At 41.2% G+C, this 20492-nt stretch overlaps 1 protein-coding gene across 2 annotated transcripts in view; it reads left to right on the top strand.

Moving 5' to 3' along the window:
* The window catches only part of LCP1 (lymphocyte cytosolic protein 1), a 54488-nt gene that overhangs the window by 13343 nt on the left and 20653 nt on the right, over positions 1–20492 (top strand). For both annotated transcript variants that reach the window (XM_081814926.1, XM_081814925.1), the window contains 7 exons: positions 9235–9321; positions 9892–10055; positions 10224–10353; positions 12137–12269; positions 14531–14612; positions 16246–16411; positions 17757–17899. In XM_081814926.1, coding sequence (XP_081671052.1) covers positions 9258–9321; positions 9892–10055; positions 10224–10353; positions 12137–12269; positions 14531–14612; positions 16246–16411; positions 17757–17899 — 882 coding nt within the window. In that variant the 5' untranslated portion in view covers positions 9235–9257. The remainder of the gene's footprint in view (positions 1–9234; positions 9322–9891; positions 10056–10223; positions 10354–12136; positions 12270–14530; positions 14613–16245; positions 16412–17756; positions 17900–20492) is intronic.

Raw genomic sequence — 20492 nt, forward strand, 5'->3', positions numbered from 1 at the left:
ATTTGAAATCATGGGAGGAATTACTCTTACTGTATATTGAGCAGGTCTTCCTTAAAGGACAGCATTACCTCTTAAGTTTGAAAACTTACAAGGAGGAAAAATAAGGAGGCCTGGACTCCGGTCCCAGTGAGCCTGGTGACAGCATCCTTTAACTGGGGTGTCATTTCACTCCTCTGTGGCCGGAAGACAGTGGCCAGATAATCTCTATGGTCCCTTCACCTCTACATTCTATGACTCTGTTCTTCTTATGTCATCATTTAAGGAAGTTGGCAGAATATAGCAAAGAAAACTGTTAAAGGTTTGAAGATAAGCCCCCCAAAAACAGGTTAAAAGAATTTTTTTTAAAAGGCTCGGTGGTGAGCACTAAGGCATGTGACAGAATTTTTATGAATTGAGCAGCTTCTATAATTCCCTCTGAGAATAGCCCAAGAGAGAGAAAGCTTTAATCGTATCAGAAAAGATTTAGGTTACAGGTAGGGATATGAGACACCAGAGAGGTTATAGGGTTTCCTTATTTGGATATTTTTAAGAAAATAGTAGATGGCTCTCTTTCTGGGACATTTAGCATACAGTTTTGCCTAGAAACTGGGAGTGAACTGGATCAGCAGGTCTTAAGCTGTTCACAGGTGACGTCTCAGAAAGCAGGTCCCCATGTGCTGCTTTGGTAACTTCCCTGCTCTGTGCTGAGCAGCCAAGTAGTGGGCATCCGCCTTGGTCAGTGAGCAGAATGCACGAGGACAGAGATTTACCTGCTGCTGAGGTAAGAGCAGGAGCCAGGAGGGGCTGGGAGATGCTGGGTCCTTTTCAGAGGCGGCGCCTCCCAGAGAAGGCCCACCAGGGTGTCTGCCACAGCTCCTGATGACCCCTCCCCCTATTTCTGGGCCCATTTGAAATACACCTTCTCTGGGCTCTAACTTGTGCACTTACCAGCTAGTGAATAGATTTTTTGAACTTTTTATTTTTATTTTTTTAAAAGATTTTATTTATTTATTTGACAGAGAGATAGAGAGCACAAGCAGGGGGAGCAGCAGAGAGAGAGGGAGAAGCAGGCTCCCCCTGAGCAGGGACCCTGATGTGGGGCTCGATCCCAGCACCCCGGGACCATGACCCCAGCGTAAGGCAGCTGCTTAACCGACTGAGCCACCCAGGCGCCCCAGACTTTGGGAACTTTTAACATGGAAGGAATTTCATCTCACAATTTATAGATAAAACAAAAGGCCCAAGGAGGCAAATCGGAGCCCGATATTCCACAGACAGGTAGTACCCTAGGTCTCCCAGGTCCCCATACTGGGCACTTTGTCCCACTCCCTGCTGGTTATTTTGGTTATGGTTTCCTTGGAGGTGTACAAGAGTATAAATTATCTGGATACCTTTTTGCATGGCTGATTCAGATGTTTGCTCTTTTTATTTTTTGGTAAGTTTCTATGTTAATTTCTTACTCTTAGCTAGTCTTTTTTTTTTTTTCCCCTCACAGCCCTGTTTCACTTATTCATTTTCCATCTTCAAAACTTTTTGTGTTTATTAACCATCTTGCAATAAGTGAGCTATAATTTCTGCATCACATTTGAAACCTGACACTTAACTGTGGGCTTCCTGAAGCCCGAGGCTCTGTGACCCCCATGCTCATAGTCCAGCTACCAGAGCAGTGCTTTGCACATATACTCATAGAGGATGAGAAAGAATGAATGATTAAACAAACAGTGAATGAACGGATGGTGTCTGATATTGAGATAATTGAATAGTAGATAATCTGCTAGTCCGGAATAATATTCAGCTTTTTGAAACCATCCAAGGATACCCTGAAGTTTCAGTGGGGAAGCGTCTGGATCTTAAAGTCCTTGTGGTAGAATGTAGAATGAAGGGTAGCTGCAGATTTTCAAGACGTTAACACCAGGAGCATCATTGTCTATACCCTAGGAAAGGAGAGAGATGACAAGGCATCGAGGGCCTCCACAACCCCAAGCCTCGAGTATCCCCTCAGCTTGCAAGAGGTTTGCTCTGTGTCACATCCGTAATGGCTCTGAGCAACTCGGTAGAAAACAGGTGGCATCGGGGTGTGCTGGGGGAGGGGAGGCGGGGAGATGGGCAGTCCGTGGTGGGTGACTGAACCGAGCTCTATGTGCTATGCTTTATACAGCTTCCAAAACCCCTCAACCGTGATCAGACCACAGAGGCTCCCAGAACAACATGTTCACTAGGTTTAGAGTAATCTCACCTGCAGGCTTCCCGTGAGGGTTTACAGGGCCCAAGATAGCTAGAGAAGAGAGCCACTGAGTCCGTGCCCCCACCCACTCCTTCTGTACCTTTATCCCCAAGGCCACAGAGATATGAGTTCTGTGCTCTGGAGCAGCCCTTGGGCAAATCAGTGTATCTGCAGGGAGAAAAAAGACAATCCAAAGGAGATTTTGACTTGACAAAAGAACTCGTAAGAGCTCCTTTAAATGGGCATCTGTATTTGAGGCTATTTATCATTATTTGGCTTCTTAAAAACAAAGTCATTTTTAGAAAACATTTTCAGAATCATCCTTTATGTAAAACTTTGGAATATCTCTTCCACAGAGGAATGGTATCCCAAGAAGATACAGTAAATTACTGGTGGTGGTTAGATCCCCTGCAGTGGGCTACTTTGTAACATGAAGGGGACTGAATTACCTGAAGCAAAGCTTCTTCCTTGTCTCATAGAAGTTTATCATGATGGCTTCTTAAAAACCTAGGGGTATTTTGCTTCGGACTCCTGTGTATTTTATGTTCCTCTACTTCAGGCAGCATAGTCTAGCACTAAAGATTGCAGTATTAATGATGTTCTCGATTACATGTTGTTTTGGATTATTAACTGAATGTTTGGAAGTTGTATAGTTTTCTCCTGCCTACGTATTGAAATTATTGAGGTAGAGCTAGGAATCTGGGTCCTGAGTTTCCAGTTTTACTTTACCCAGTGTGTCAAGTTGCAGGAAAAGTAGGACACATTCAAAAGAGTCCCTAGGCAATGTGATGCCAGGTTACAGATGCCTCCCTGATCCTGGCAGTTATATAACTGGGCATCAATATAGCAAACCAAAATACTGACCAGCCCACCGCTACCCCCTCTCAGAAAGGAATCTAGCCCGTGAGCATCTCACTCTGGGCCGATCACCTTTTCCCATCCTTTTCTGCAGCCTTTCATTATCAGTCGGGAAACTCCTCAGAGAAAATTCAGCTTACATTTTTGCATTTATTTTTAGAGAATGTATTTCCTTCTGTAAATTCCACAGCACTGTTCTATAGTAACCTCCTACCTATACCCTTGCTTCTGTATTCCAGCTTTAGGGAAGTTGAGTCAGGTTCCTTTAATCTAAATAGTCATTATCAGAAATTCTCTTTCACTACTGATCTGGAAAATACCAGCCTCCTCTAAGCTGAGACTCAAAACTCACTGACCTAAAGAAATGAGCAGGTTTCCGGAGGGGGAGACGAACCATGAGAGACTATGGACTCTGAGAAGCAAACTGAGGGTTTCAGGGGTGGGGGGGTGGGGGGATGGGTTAGCCCTCTGATGGGTATTAAAGAGGGCACGTATTGAATGGAGCACTGGGTGTTATACACAAACAATGAATCATGGAACACTACATCAAAAACTAATGATGTAATGTATGGTGATTAACATAACATAGTAAAAAAAAGAAATGAGCAGGTTTTGTGGCTTTTGCAATTTGGGGGGTTATTTTGTTTTCTTAGGACTTTAGAAATAATCTTATGAAAGTGAACAGCCAGTACTTTCTTTGGCCAAATGTCTTAGGATTTTATAGCTATTGATTTAATAAATCTAAGTGCTTGCAGGAAAACTAGCAGCCAAATGTGACTTAGATGAATGGTTTGAGTCTGTCTTCTTAGATTTATGATTTGGGCAGTGATTCAGAAACAGGGTTCCAAAATTCACCACTGACTTGCAAGAGACCTTAAAATGGTTTCTAGGAGGGCATTAATAAGGGATAAAGAATATACAATGGAGTATTATTCAGCCATAAAAACGGAGGAAATTCTACCATTTGCGACAACATGAATGGACCTTGAAGGCATTATGCTAAGTGAGATAAGTCAGACAGAAAGACAAATACTGTCTGATCTTGCTTATATATGGAATCTAAAAAAAAACATAAAAATAAAAACAAAACAACTAGAGCTAAACTTACGGAAGAAGAAATCTGACTTGTGGTTACTAAAAGTAGGTGGGGGGGGAGGGAAGATTGGAGGAAGGCGGTCAAAAGGTACAAACTTCCACTTATAAGATAAACAGGTCCTAGGGATGCGATGCACATGGCTGGCACCGCTGTGTGGTATATAGGAGAACTGCTGAGAGCAAATCCTAAGAGTTGTCATCACAAGAAGAAAAAATAGTCCCTTTATTCTTTTCTTCTTTTTCTCTTTTTATTGTATCTGTAGGAGAAGATGGATGTTAGCCGAACCTCTTCTGATCATACGTAAATCAAACTATCATGCTGTACACCTTAAACTTACACAGTGATCCATGTCAATGATTTCTCAGTAAAACTGGAAAAAACAAACGGGGGCCGCAGTTAACGCAGGAGCGGTAGAGTGGAACCGGGAAGGAACATGCCTTCCTCAGCCACTTCTCTCAGGCTCCAAATGGCTCAGCACATCCCATTACTGCAGCAAGCTCTCCAGAGACTGCCACCAACGTGGTACCAGTAATTTGCAAACTGAAACCCTAACTTACTATCCTTATGAATCTGACTACCATTACTATAACCCGTACCTTCGAATGGGCATGAAGTGGGTATGTTTTTTCCAGAAAAACACATTAATAGACTGTGTAAAGTACCTAATAGTTGATTCTAACCCCAGCAATACCCTTCTTAGAAACGGTCTGATCTGCGTGTTTTTAATTCCCTCCTCTTCCTGCTTCTCTGTTCTGTGAACATGCTGCCATTTGCGTGTTTGGTTCACTTAGTTAAAGGGTCTCTTCTCAGTTATGGACCTTAATGGCCCTATTAAGGGTACCTCCACCCTCTTCCTGCTCTGCTCACCAGCAACTACATTTAAAACTCCAGCCTTGCTTCGAGAACATGTACATAGACAAAGCATTTCATCTCATGAAAACTTTCTTTTTCTTATCTATAAAATGAAGGAGTTGTAATCAATTATTTCTTTAAGTTCCTTCTGCCTCTAAAAGTTGGCTTGTGTTTCCAGGACTTACTGCTCATTCTGATAGTAAATGAGACCCGCTCCAGATATTCATGCTTACACCCCAAAACAACACAGTAGCACAGTAACTTGGGCTGTTGACTATTCCTTCTCCAATTCACCTTTTTAAAGTTTGTATATATGTATGAATCTATTTAAAGGTGCAAGGAGGGCAGAGGGAGGGAAAGAAGGTCAATCAGACTCCCCACTAAGCATGGAGGCCCAGTGCATGGGGCTCAATGCAGGGCTCCATCTCACACGACCCCTGAGATCATGACCTGAGGTGAAACCAAGAGTTGGATGCTTAACTGAGCCACTCAGGCGCCCCGTCCAATTCACCTTTTCAAATAAATTTTCCTTTAGCTTTTAACCACTGAAGGATTTTGGATTTTTAAAATGTGACGACTGTCTGACTATATGGCTTCTCCAAGTTGATCTTCCCCATTTATAAATCTCTTAGAAAAATACAGTTCTCCAGATGCTCATGTTTATCATCTTGACCTACTTGCCATGGTTTAAAAATCACATGGTTTTAAAATAATGCTTTTTTACCTCCCTTTCTAGGTCTTTAATTTGAATGGGCCATGCAATTTCTATGCTAAAACATTTCTCTACTTTTTCATTGTACCATGATCTTTAGATTTTCTTTCTCACCTAATATTATAACTCTTTTGTTTCTTCTTTGGTCCCGCTCTTGACCCTTAAAATATCATCTCCTTTTTTACCTTTACTTGTGTTTTTCACCGGTCTCTTACCATGCTCTACAACCTAAAACTCTATGTCAAAGGATAGGGCTAAGTTTAGGCTCAGAAGGCTCAGAGATCCCATTCATTCTCCTTACCTTTAACATTGCTTCATGCTTTCAGGGTAACTAGGTCAATGTAGATGTCCCTTGCCTGAAAGGAGGGGCAGTACCTGGCTTATAGTAGACATTCAGAAAATATTTGTAAATGAATGAATTTCTCTTATAATCCCATGAACATCCATGAACGAAGAAGTGTTAAGTGGCTTTAGACCAGACTTTATCAAAGATCTTGCTAAAGTAGGATGGAGGAGAGCCTTCTCTTCATGTCTGTAGGGAATATTTGTAAAGGCATAAGGGAGAGCCTGGCCAAATTAGTCACAAGGATCTAGTAAAGGGTACAAAGTTAATGTACTAATTTCTTAACCCAGAAGACTTGCTTTCCTAACACGTGAAAGCATGATCTTCCTAAGCTAGAACACCTAGATAGGCTCTCTGTTATAGTTTTTTAAATCTCCCATGGAGTATACATATTAGACGACTAATGAATAATTGCTAAGTGAGCGAATGAGTGGACAAAATGAATATCTAACACAAGTGTAAAGGCATTGAACCTGAATAGATAGCGTGAGTGAAGAGAAAAGATTTGAGAATTGGAATCCTGGCTGCTCTTCTCCCTGGCTGTGTGATCTGAGATATGTGTCCTAACTTCTCTGAGCTTCTGTTTCCTGTTCTACAAAATGGGAATACATATATTTATGCCATCAGATTTCATTGAGAGACATTATAATAAACACAAAGCTTGTGTTTACTGCATCCCACAAGTGTCCTCTCCTTGAGGCCTGGGTGAAGGGATTGCCATCAGACCTCGGTTCTGTAGCCCTAAAAAAATTGGTTTCTTTGGCTTATATAGATAGAGTGAATTATGTAACTGATGACATTTTCCTTTTTGCATTAGCTTCTAGAGAACTTGGAGCTAGATTTTCAGCCTCCTTCTAGCAAAATGTGCAGTCTTAACTCTGGATTTGGAGGCATAAAGCTCCTCCCTGCCATTATCTTATTTTGCCCATGTTTATTTCTCCTTAACAATTGCATGATTTGGGGGCACCTGGATGGGTCAGTCAGTTAAGCATCTAACCTTCGGCTCAGGTCATGATCCCAGCATCGAGCCCAGCATCGGGAGCTCCCTGCTCAGTGGGGAACCTGCTTCTCCCTCTACCCCTCCCCCCTGCTCATGCTTTCTCTCTTTCTCTGTCTCTTTCACTCTCTCAAATAAACAAAATCTTTTTTAAAAAGTTATATTAAAAAACAAAAAAACAATTGTATGATTTTATTCATTTAATTCTTAGGTTTGGATGTAATTTTGTAACCTGGCTCAAATTGTTTTGGGGACAAGGCTTGGTGGGGGTTGGGGAGGAAGGAAGGATGGATGGAAGGAAAGGATGAAAAAAAAAAAAGGGAGGAAGGAGACAGAGAAAGACAGACAAAAAAAGGAAAGGGAGTGAAGATGGCAAGAAAGTCAGCTAGCCATTGCCTGTCCCCGAGGGTCACTGTGCTGTGTAACTCATGTTTGCTTGTATGGTTAAGTTCTACACAGTTTTACCTTCCTTCAGAGAACCAGTGAAACTTCTTAGATACATAAGGTAAATAATAAAATTTTTATGGATAATAAAACATATTTGTAGAGGAATTGAAATAGCAACAATATCTGATTCTGTGACTTTCAAATCATGCTCCCTTGAGTTCCTCCAGGTACATAAGGTGACAGGAAGTGGGCTAGTGGCGGCAGGGGGACATTTGGGATTTTTCAACCAAAGCCTCTCAGAGTTGTTCTTTTTATTTGTTCGCTTTTATCTACATGTAAAGCTTCTGGTAACAAAGGATTTGGAGGGAAACAAAAATTTGAAGCCACTGCTCTATGTACATGACAAAATAGTTGGTGGATAATAGATGTGGCTTTGCAGAATTGAACATAAGGCATTTTTGGCCTATGGGTGGAAGTGTTAAAACTGTTGTTTTTCTGTGGTTGTTGGTTGCCACTGAGAACAAGCACAGCACTAGAGAATGCTGTGAATGTATAGAAAGGAAATTCATTTAAAACAATATCCTGCAACAAATATATTTTTAAAAAATCAATAACTTCACTAAAATGCTCAAATTATAATTCCATGTAAAAATACCCCATCATCCACACTCCCACCCCACTCACTCATTCCTTCCCCACCAGGAAATCCAGCAAGCTTTAGTGGAACTCCAATTTGAAATATTCTGGTGTGAAATTAGCTAGGGGCATGGAGAATATGTTTTCTGTTTCATTGTCTTTCTACCCACTAGAGGGCAGCAATAAAGCTCAGGGAAAGGAGAATGAATAACTCCAGCGCTAGCCTTAGGTTTCTCAGCAAGACGAGCCTTTCTGAAAAAAGAACACTTCAAAAGTCCCTCAGATTCCCATATATGAATTATTAGAGGGTCAGGTTCCCTTCCTCCTTCTCTAAATATTTAGAGAACTTTGAAAACTCCCTTTGAAGTTATAAAAGTTATCTGTTGGCTTGGCCAACAGATGTGATGTGACATGACATCATCTCTAAAAAAGACATTTATGTAAAAGTTAAGTGTTATGGTTGTATATTACCATGTAACACACCACTCCAAGACTTGGTGCTTTAAAGCAACAATCATTTTATCGTGTCTCTTGATTCTGTTGACTGGGCACATCTGGGTGATTTTTCTGCTCCGTGTGATTTGACTGGGACTGTGGACATCCAGGGTCTCAAATCAGTGGGAACATCTCCAATGGCCCTACTGCAGTGCATGGCAGTCGATGCTGACTGTCAGCTGGGAGCCCAGCAGGGACTGTTAACCAAAGTACCCAGTCATCGGCTTCTTCATGTGGCTTGGACTACTCACAGCATGGCACTTGGTTTCCAAGAGGGAACATCCTAAGAACGGGCATTCCAAAAGGAAAGCGCCAGAAGATTCCAGTCCCAGACATGGCTTCTACTGCCTTCTCAGTATTCAAAGCAGATGCAGGATCAGCCCAGATTCAAGGGGGAGAGAAATCAGCTCCACCTCCTGATGTGAGGAGCATTCTATACACACAGGGAGAGGAGAAGGTGGTGAGAGCCAATTGGAGACCACCACATGGAGCGTTAAGCATAAGGCGATTTCTTACATATTGGAAAGATAGTTATAAATCATGAGGGATGCAGAGGGATATTTCTTCATTTAATAAATGGAGACTGCTGCTTAATGTGGTACTTTAAGAATTAAGATGCACAGAAGTCATTCCTTCTGTTCTTTTCCTTCTGCAGATCTGTTGCCTAAAGCAATAAAAATGGCGAGAGGATCAGTGTCCGATGAAGAAATGATGGAGCTCAGAGAAGCTTTTGCCAAAGTTGGTGAGTAGACCCGGCAGCTCAAGTCACATAATTCTCCTCTTTACTGAGTAGCTTCAGGACAGATTCGATGAAATGGTAATATAAGCAAAATGGTACAAGTGAAAGGAATACAGTGGTATTGGCCAGAGGAGCTGGGGGAACTTAATTTTGAAAGGTTCACTTTAGGAAAATTACTTCTTTCTCTATCAAAACATGGAATGAACACTTTCACACCTGCAGCTTTTCTCCTATTTTTATCTTGTCTGTTTTCTTTGGTTTCCTTTGTTTTTCTACAATTCTGTAGTTTTTCTTTATATCTCTAAGCTTGTGATTTATTTTCCCATCTGTTCCTATAAGTCTCTTCAGCTCCTGCTTCCAGAACCTCTGTTGTGACATGATGACTCGTGGATGTTGGAAGGGACACTAATGTCCATCTCTCATAGAAACAGGCCCCTCGTGAGACTCTGGCTCTTGCATGGGGTCAGGCTATGGACCCTAAATGATTGCCTCTCCAGCACACTCACCTTCCCTCACCTCTTCATCCTGTTACCCGAATTGCCCTGAAACTTCAGGTGGCTGCTTGCTTTGCAGATACCGACGGCAATGGGTACATCAGCTGCAATGAGTTGAATGACTTGTTCAAGGCTGCTTGCTTGCCTCTGCCTGGGTACAGAGTGAGAGAAATCACAGAAAACCTGATGGCTACAGGTGATCTAGACCAGGATGGGAGGATCAGCTTTGATGAGTTTATCAAGGTGAGTATGATGCAGAATACAAGGAGATGCATTTGAAACCTGGGGCTTTAATTTGAAAAATATCCAGAAATACATTCCCACCCTCCTTGCTTCAACATTACATATTCTTCCCTTTGTGGTTTTCTTGATCACAGATTGGGTTTCTAAAGGTACATTACATTTTGGCAGGTTTTTCATGGCCTAAAAAGCACAGATGTTGCCAAGACCTTTAGAAAGGCAATCAACAAGAAGGAAGGGATCTGTGCAATTGGTGGTACTTCGGAGCAGTCTAGTGTCGGCACCCAGCACTCCTATTCAGGTAGGATGTCCCAGTGGGTGCGCGGTGGAAGTGGGGTGGGGGCTGGCATGAGGGGAGACTGGCAGGGTAGTGGGAAAGGGGGCCATATGGAAAGGATCTGTGCCTTCCTGGCATTACAGAATCTAAACCTGGTATTCAAACCTAAGGGGTACAAACAAATAAGCCAACACAAGTTTATTGACTACTGCCTGTTGTCCTGTGGTTGGTGGGTCAGTTCCAAGGACATAAGGTAGCAGGAGCAATCCTAATCCTAGGTAGAGTCCAATACCAAATAATCTCAATAGCATTTAAAAAATACACCAAGGCTGCCAGAACTCCTTTGTTAAATCTTATGGATAAAATGAATTACTCAGGCTTCTGTCTCCTCTAAACTTTGTAATAATTCTCAATGCCTGCTGATTGGTCAAAAAACAAAACAAAACAAAACTGTGTTTTCACTGATTTGGAAAGAAGTTGTATATTTCTTCGGAAGGCTGGCATCCAACAGCCTTAACGGAAACTAAAAGTTCAAACAGGATGGTAATCCAACAAATCCCAAACTGAGTTCTTCAAAACATTAACTGATCTTAAAGGTAAATTCATGATTAAGTACAGTCTGTGATTGTGGAGACACTGTTTAACCTTTTACTTTTTTTTTTTTTTTAAAGATTTTATTTTTTATTTATTTGACAGAGAGAGACATAGCGAGAGCAGGAACACAAGCAGGGGGAGCAGGAGAGGGAGAAGCAGGCTTCCTGCTGAGCAGGGAGCCTGATGCGGGGCTCGATCCCAGGACCCTGGGATCATGACCTGAGCCGAAGGCAGACGCTTAATGACTGAGCCACCCAGGCGCCCTAACCTTTTACTTTTAAAGTAAAGACAGAAATTATATAAATATGTATGATGAATCTTCAAGACAGTGATGTGCTACTGCGGTGCTTCTCAAACTTTTGTGACTCGGGATTCTTCTGAGGGACCCTATTGTTTTCAGTGACACACAGTTTGGGAAACACGGTGCTGGGCTGTAAGGCATAACTTGAGGTTTTATTAAAACTTCCAAAATCAACTTCTGGCAGCTTTACTGATAGGAAAGAAAGATTATATCACAAAAGATTTTATTTCATAGCAATTTCATTATGATTGTATGAAGAAGCCCAAAGATATTACAGGGATTATCTGCGATCATCTCACATTTAAATTGGCTGGGCTTGGGGCGCCTGGGTGGCTCAGTTGTTAAGCGTCTGCCTTCGGCTCAGGTCATGATCCCAGGGTCCTGGGATCGAGTCCCGCATCGGGCTTCCTGCTCGGTGGGGAGTCTGCTTCTCCCTCTCCCTCTGCCTCTGCTTGTGTGCTCTCTCTCTCCTTCTCTGTCAAATAAATAAATAAAATCTTTAAAAATAAAAAATAAAAAATAAATAAATTGGCTGGGCTAAAGACAGCCTGAGTTTTATCCTATAAGCATGAGATCACATTCATATTTAAATTGTATCTAAATATAAATAAAATGTATCTTTATTATTTATATATATAGTTATATATGATAGTTACATATTATATATATATAATTTCTAAATCTGCCTGCCATATATTTTATGACTTGGAGTGAACAGAGATTCTGTGCCTATTCCCGAAGTCATCTGAGGGTTTTTTTTTTTAATGTCAAAAAATGTGAGACGATAGGATAAGGGACCAGATAATATCTCAATGTCACCCCTGGGCATGACAGTCTGAGATCCATGTGTATAATTTTGTTTATGTCAGATTTTCACTTTGCAAGTAAGTCATTTTTATCATTTACTTGCAGAGGAAGAGAAGTATGCCTTTGTCAACTGGATAAACAAAGCCCTGGAGAATGACCCAGACTGTCGACATGTTATTCCAATGAATCCAAACACAAATGATCTCTTCAGTGCTGTTGGGGATGGCATTGTCCTTTGGTAAATAACACTTCCTTCTTGGTTTCCAGAGGTTTTCCTGGGATTTTCGGGAATACCAACAATTCATTGTGTTTATCCTAGGCCAACTTCCTTTGGTGCTCAGCTGGACCCGAACTGCTTTCTGGACTTTTACTTGGCAGGTCCTTGGAAAGCAAACTAATTTCAAAAGCAACTTCTAATGAGAAACGTAAAACTGTTATTGCTTGGTTGGAGGAGAGGGATGTGCAGCATAGAGACAAATAAATACAGATAAAGATGCAATAATACAAGGCCCAAAGCAATTCTTTTTGGAATATATGCCACTTGGCTTCATCTGAACATGACCTACCATGAAAATAGATAGATTGATGATAGCAGCATGATAATTGAAGAAACCCAATGCAAGACCTTCAGCAAAGGGCCTTTTGAGTGGTACATACAAACATGCACTTCAGATGCTGAGGACACCTGGAAAAAGAGGAAGACTTTTGGTCTGCAGCAGACCTCAACACACACTAGTCATGATGGTGTCTTTGAAATGCTTCTGTAGCTCTTGCTTTTAGCAGCTTCTGAGACCACTGTCAGACATGGTATTAGTGAAGAGGCTTGAAATGCTCGCTCTCAGGTGGGCACAGGAGTTGGAGGGAAGGATGGGTAGATAAGACGTAGAACCCCTTCTTCCCTGCTCTGAGCAGAACAATTCTGCTTTTGGTATTTTATTTATTAGAGTTCACCTTGAGATTTCATTTTAAAAACTGTCAACTGAAAAAAAAAACAAAGACATAAAAAATGTAGCCTTGGGATCAAGTTCCTTAGGTTGGCATCCAACGCACTCCATCATCTTCCCTCAGTCTCCTTCTAGTTTTACCTCCCAGGAGCCCCATGACTCAGGTACCCAGCCCAGGCTACTGAGTGAATGGCTGCGTGAATAACTGAATGCATCAGCAACCACATTTATTCTTCCCCACACACGTCCTGCTCATAACTGCAACTGTGGCTTTGCCTTCTCTTCTTCTTTTTAAGAATACTCTTCCACATCCTCTCCTTCTATAGAAATCATTTACCCTAACAGTTTCTGGTCTATTCCAGTTCCCCAGGGGTCTCTCCCTGCACTGGATTCTCAAAGCACATATTTGTAGTACTTTGGGAGCCATTATAATGCTCTTCTTTTGGACCATTAGGTAACTGTTCATATCCATATATTTTGTGTCTATAATTGCACCATAAGCTTTTCAAGAGCAAGGTTACCTTCTGCTTTCTAAAGTCACCCCTCCCTCCTACCAGCTCCCACAGCTTCTAGTTCACCAGCAGTTTCAGATTTTTCAAATAATGACTTAAGAGTTTGTTTTGCCTGAATTGCAATAAAGCGCCTTTCATTTAAATATATGTTAAACACACACACACACACACATACACATACACACACACGACAAAGTTATAGAAATACATCTTTAAAGAACACCACAGAAAAGGTAGTTGCTTAAAAATTGTTAGGAAAAAATGTTAATGCCGATTTCTCATTAAAAACAAATAGCCACAGTCAAGTTTACTATTCTTTGAATTTGTTGTTGTTTCTTTGGATTTGCTTTTTCAACTTCCTTTCTTTAAATAAGATGGAGGTGACCTAAGGAGATTTATTTTCTATGCCCCATTGGAGGTTAAACCAGTGCTAAGTGAATAAAAGCAGTTTTTTACAAATAATAATTGCTTACCTTAGATATCTGATCAATGTATTAGAGACACTTAAGTGGGTGAAATTTCTCAAGTACTGATAGAACAATGACTACAGCAGGATATAAAACATTTTATCATCCACTTAGTTAAAAGTATAGTGTTCTACCAGGTGTCAGAAATTTAGACATTATACAAGCTCAGAAGCGTACAGGTGGTCCCTTACATAGTGTATATATAGTCATTTATATACAATTTTCACAGCTGAGAAAGTAAAGTACTTATGGAGGATTTGCCTTGGCTTTCTACCCAGAATTTCCTAATATGCTGAGAACACCAGGATGATTTTGCAGCTTCTTAGGTGCATGAATAAAGTGGGGTCTTTATTTCGTGCCTCAGTATATTAGTATGATTTCAGGAACCTTGACGTTTCCCGTAGAGAGTTTTAATCTAATCAAAATTGCATAACTGATTTTATATCTAAACACTGGATCACACAGATTATATTGCTGTCGTCTTTGCGGATGGTATTGCTAGAATTTAAATTCTGTGTCACTGGACTCTGTTATTCAGAAGCCAGCTTTCTTTAATGTAATCGTTTCTTTTTTCAGTAAAATGATCAACCTATCAGTGCCAGACACAATTGATGAAAGGACAATCAACAAAAAGAAACTCACCCCCTTCACCATTCAGGTATGTCTTCTCTCTGTTGCCAAACTGTAAGATTGTGCTTGGAATGAATGAGCCCTGGAAATGCAGAGCCAGCCTTTTCCAGGTACTCGGGCGCTATTCCCAAACCCAGCTCTGCGGCCGGTGGTTTGTCACAGCTCGTGGGGACAGAGGGAGACAGTTTTGTTTTTTCTTTAATAATATAACAGGGAACCTGGGAGGGGGGAATGTTGGTGGGGTGTTAGTAGTTGGGGGGCATTCTTTGTTTTGGCCCCTTAGGAATAAAATTCACATGGGCTAAAGTTTTTAACTCCACTTTCCCTAGCAATTTATCTTTGAGCTGATGCCAAATCCACAGCATGTTAACTGAAAAGATAAGCCTTTCAAAGAAGTGAGGGGGCAACAAAGGGGAAGTCCTCCGGCAGCCTAACAGTGGTATTGGCTACAGCCACCAAATATAACTTGGTCTTATGCCTTCAATTTGTTGATTAACGGGAACAGTAACCAGTAGTAAGTAAGCCATATTTCTGTGTTACGTTCCAGTGTTACGTTCCAGTTACAATTCCTCTATTGCAATTCTCTTGCTCAGAAAGCATGTCCTACTCCTTAAGTCATGAACAGTATGTTATGCTGTTTGATTGTAAGCAGTGCTGTGTACTTTTAAAACGGAAGCAGTAACCAATGTGAGAACAGTGATTAAACCTATATGAATGCACTTAATGGTAAATTTAATCTTGATGTTGAATTTTAATATCAGCCATGAATAGAAACGGTATTTTTTGCTCATCATTTGAGCTCTACACTCGGGCAAAAACCCAGCTGTCTGATAGTCCTCTTTCCAATTCACTGGTGGCCTGTCTTTTGTTTTTAATTTGTCACAAACACAACTTCTATACGTCGCTGCCTCTAGTATCTTCTCCTTTTTTTTTTTTTTTTTCTAGTATCTTCTCCTTTGTGGACCCAAGAACAGTATATAGATTCTAGACTGAAAATGGCATTGTTTCTATTCCAACTGTGTATGAGGTGTATACACATTATATACATTGTTATTAGTGATAAGAACATGTATGTATGTGCGTGTGTGTATGTGTGTGTAGGTGTGTATATACTTAAGGCCCCTAGATATTCTGGATACTCAATAAATTGTCTCAGTAAAAACCACCCTATCTTTTCTAGGAATCTGATTTGTGTATTTTTCATTCTCTTAATACCCAGTCTGAAAGTCAAAAGCTATTTTGTTACTCTTTTTTATGACCTTGATTTATATCAACAGTTGTGCTGTTAACGATTGCCAATGGCAAGACAATGACTACCCTCAAAGGTGCCCCTTTATGTCTGGCCAGTGGGGATGTTGAGTGTGTCGGCTCCATCACAGGGCAAAGTGGAAAACTGTAAGACTCGTTAGTTTGAACCAGGCCAGGATGGACTATCGACTCAAGGTGCCAGTTTGAGTGAACAGGCATAAGCCCAGTATCTGGGTGACCAGATGTTTTTCTTTCAGTTGTTACTCACTGCTTTCTCTCAGTGTTAAAATTTAGTGAAGACCATGCCTCTAGACCTGTGAACTTTCCAGAAGCAAAGCATTGTTGTCATCCAGGAATCATTGTTTGACATCTGCAAAGTTAAAAACAACATTTGTACACTTTTTCTACCTCAGGAGAATTTGAACCTGGCTCTGAATTCTGCCTCAGCCATTGGATGCCATGTGGTTAACATTGGGGCTGAGGACTTAAAGGAGGGGAAGCCTTACCTGGTCCTGGGACTTTTGTGGCAAGTCATCAAGATTGGATTGTTTGCTGACATCGAACTCAGTAGAAATGAAGGTATGAGCAAAGCCACAAGTTGTTATTAGTGGCCTGGCTTTTTATTAATGCATGTGTTGGGGGCTGTAGGGGGAAGATGTCAGAATAGTCAAGCTCAGAATCCTTAATTTTTGAAAACTATAGTTACATCGAATCCATTGCATTAATGGTATCCACACTGACCAGACTTTTTAAAATGACAGAACAAAACCTTTTTAAGACCACAGACTAATCATAACGCTTACTTAGAACCTAGAGCTCAGTCCTGGCTGTCTGGGATGCAACCTCAAGGGCTTTTCTGGGTTCACTTTGCTTCTAGATACTTTGTAACAAATAGACTCCTTTTTAACTTGTATTTGATGAAGCAGTTCACATTCATATACCAAAGTGATAGCACCAGATTAGGAGAAAGTTGATCTATTTCTTACCAAGACTATGGAAGATTACATGTAGGGTTTCAAAGTTCGCAACTAAATATTGTAGCTGTCAACCTTACTCCGTCTGCTCTCCCCATTCTATCTGCATTTAAACAATTACAGCCCTGTTGTTTAGATAAAAGAAGTAGATCGTGGTAAGAATCATAAAAAAACAGGGTTACCTTTTAGCTTTCCAGGACAGAGCCCTATGAAATCTGTAGCCAAATTCTAATCTTTAGTTATACATACTTTTTAATTTATATCTCCAAATCACAATAACCAGCAAAAAACCCTGGGTTGCCATTTTTAAACCAAATATATATTAAACATAATATAGAGGAGAAAAAGCAAATAGGAAACTTAGAACCCATGAGAAAGAATATTGATTTACAAATTATGACTGCAACAAAATTTAAACCTTCTAGCTGAGCAAAATATATTTATTCAGCTGGGAAAAACAGAGGAAAGAGTTGATTACAGTTTTTGAGATGCTGTAATTATGCAAGTAAGCATTTGAAATATAAAACACCTCTGGGAGTAGACAAGAAGACAATTGTCATTATTACAAAATTGATCTCTTGAAAGCAGAACTGTTGTCGTATCGTAAAATGTGGTCTGACAGACCCAGTGGAGCCTTCTGAGCCTGATAGTCTTGGTTATTTCTGTGGCTCTTCCATGGCCATGGTCTTCTTAGGCATAGCACTGAGATTCACTGGTGACATGTCTTCCCCACCTGAAAAATGAGGATAATAGATAAGCTCTCAAAACCTTACCTTCCTTTTTAGGGAATGATAATAAAGTGTTTAGTCCATGGGAGAGGCTGTAGGTCCCCTTACCCCAGAGAAACAACATTGCTCTGTCAGCTTTCCAGCAGAGCTCAACTGAAGTTCTAACTAATCCCTTCAGATATCCCCTGTATTTATTTTTCTTCGGCTTTTGTCCTTCTTCAGCTCTGATTGCTCTTTTGAGAGAAGGGGAGAGTCTGGAGGACTTGATGAAACTCTCCCCTGAGGAGCTCCTGCTGAGGTGGGCTAACTACCACCTGGAGAACGCAGGCTGCAACAGGCTCAGCAACTTCAGTACTGACATCAAGGTAGGAGGAGTGTGCTCTGAACAGGATGAACTGCAGCAGAGAGGGGGAATTGGGGCATTTGTGGAGAAAAGACAGACTCGGCTCCATCACTTCAGAGGCTCTAGAGTTCGTTGGCGGGGGTGGGGGTGCGGCTGGTGCCGTGGGAGCTGCTCGCTCCTCTCAAGGGCCCCGGTGTAGATCTGTCCAAAGTCCTAGCGAGGCCACAGAATCAAAGGGAGATGGGCCTCCCCTGGAGTGACAGCGTCAGCAAGTAGAGAGAGGAAGGGCAAGAGGTCAGACTGCTTTTCAAGGAAGAGTATGTGTAGGACTGGTGACGTCCTTCTGATTTTATCAAAAATCAGGGAGCATCTGTTGGGAGCATCAGATGGGAATCCTTTAAAAAAATTCAATGAGGATTCCTCTTCTGAGGACACTAAGAACATCAAACACGGTGTCTGCTGTATACCAGACACTGTTCTACCTGCTTTCTATGTGTATTGGCTCATTTAATCCTCACGATAAACCTTTGCGGTAAAGGTTATTACTTTCTCATTTTACAGATAAGGAAACTGAGGTAGAAGGGGAATTTAATTTGTTCAGGTTCACATAGCTGGGGAACGGGGTCAGAATTCAAACCCAGCAGTCAGCCTCCAAGGTCCCCGTCCTTGAGTACCATACATACTGCCTCTCTAAAACAACCGGTGAATTTCTGGAAAGGTATTCACTTGTAGAAACCAGAGTGGTTTTTAAAAGATAATGATTCCGGAAACCGTCTGCAATGAGAATGCCCCCCAGGGCAGGGAGAAGGGCAGGCAGTCCTACAGCAGAGATCCAAGGGGGGAAAGGCTGAGGGAAGCATGCCCTGTGGTTTTCCAGTTGGTGAAAAGTTCCCTGTCAGGGTGAAAGACAGCTGTTGGCACTAAGGACAGATGGGCCAAGACAGAAGGAGCTTAAGGAGCAGTGTGAGATGCTGGGGTGCAGCATGAGAAAACCTTTTCAGTCTCTACTTTCTCAAAAGTTAAAAAGAAATCTTCTCCAAAGAGAATGAGTCAGAGGAAAGGTCACAAGACTCACCAAGAGTCACCCAGGCTTATATTCCTTTGAGTGACAGCTTCCCCCTGCCATGGACGCAATGGCTGCCACGCATGGTGCTGGTTAGACGGAAGCTTCTAGATGGAAAGTCCCCCATTCCTTAGCACCTAAGCTAATAATGCCAAATGCATTTTTCTAACTACACCACTTTCACTGGCTATTGATGGCCTGGCACCACCAACCAAGTGGGGATTTAACAGGAGCTGGATAGCAGCGTTATCTTCCTTGGTGCTCACCAGTTAAGCTCTGCACCTGTTTCAGCCAAAATTTTCAAGCTTTTCAGCGAAAATTAGGCTGCTTCGTCTGAGCCATAAATTTATCTGATTTCTCATCACTAAAAAGCTGTGTTCTTTAGAATAATAACCATAGGAGCTGGCAAGCTGAGCATAGACAGGGGCGGTGCCTGTCACCAGGGGGCAGACAGCTGCATCCTGCCCAAGGTCAGCGCTGTGACGTATGTCTGAGCATCTGGCAGCTTTGGGAGGTGCCCTTAAATCACACAAAGTCTGCAAACATGGGGAGAACACCCACCCTGGAGCGAGTGAGAAGGGTTTATTAGGGTCAGATAAAATGAGAGGAGACTTAGCAAAGCTAAGCAGATGTAATACGTGGTAGGCAGATTTGATTTGTGCCCGACACCTGCATGGAACTTTCACTGACTTCAAAATAGCTACGTTTAAAAGTAAGAGAAGGGGAGGGTGGAAGGGAGAGATGAAAAGAGGTTTCCCCAGGTGCAGCGTCAGTGGCAGGCTTTCTCTGGTTCTAACGTCTCTAATGTCACAAGTGGGGAGCCTACCTCTGCTGTCCCCAGGCCCCATGCAGGTTTAAAAACAAAAAGAGAACTGCTGATTTTTCAGTCTTTAAGAGAAATTAAGATGCTTTTAAATTATTTAAATAAATTACCTGATTATCTGTATGCTTTTATTGAATGAGCATAAATTACCATTTTAAGACTAGGATTCTGTGAATTCTTTTCATCAATAAGCATATTTGTAAATCTAGGAAAACATGAGAATTCAATATCTGTATCCAAGCTGCTATCACTAAATTTAACCATTTTTTTCCAACTTCTTGATAAACATTAAGTGTGCTTTTCATCTTAATATCTCCTTTTACATAAAGATTGCTTGTTAATGCTACAACCTTCTGTCTTTGAAGTCCTTATTTTTCTTTTGCTGACTGTCCATTTAAATGTATTTTTAAACTCTGCTTTAAACTTCTGCTTCCTTTTTCTGTCACTTTTTTTTTTTAATTAAACCTTAGCTGACTGACTTCTGCAGCAATATAAAGGTATATATATTTTCCTGTATACAATTTAATACCTACAAATGAATTATTTTCCTCCCCTAAGAACAACAAAATAGCATTTGCTTCTTTGGGTTGCCTTTTGTATATATCCTATGTTTGTTATACTCCTTTAAAAGAGAAGGTCCGATAACGATATGTAAACAGAGAGAGAGAAAATTCAAATTAGTGAATGCTTCCAGCTTTGTTAATTAAGTTGCATTCTTGAATGACAGTC

Source organism: Leptonychotes weddellii, chromosome 3 (genome assembly GCF_054177405.1).
Source record: "Leptonychotes weddellii isolate Sample4059 chromosome 3, ASM5417740v2, whole genome shotgun sequence".
In the NCBI taxonomy this organism is placed as follows: domain Eukaryota; kingdom Metazoa; phylum Chordata; class Mammalia; order Carnivora; family Phocidae; genus Leptonychotes; species Leptonychotes weddellii.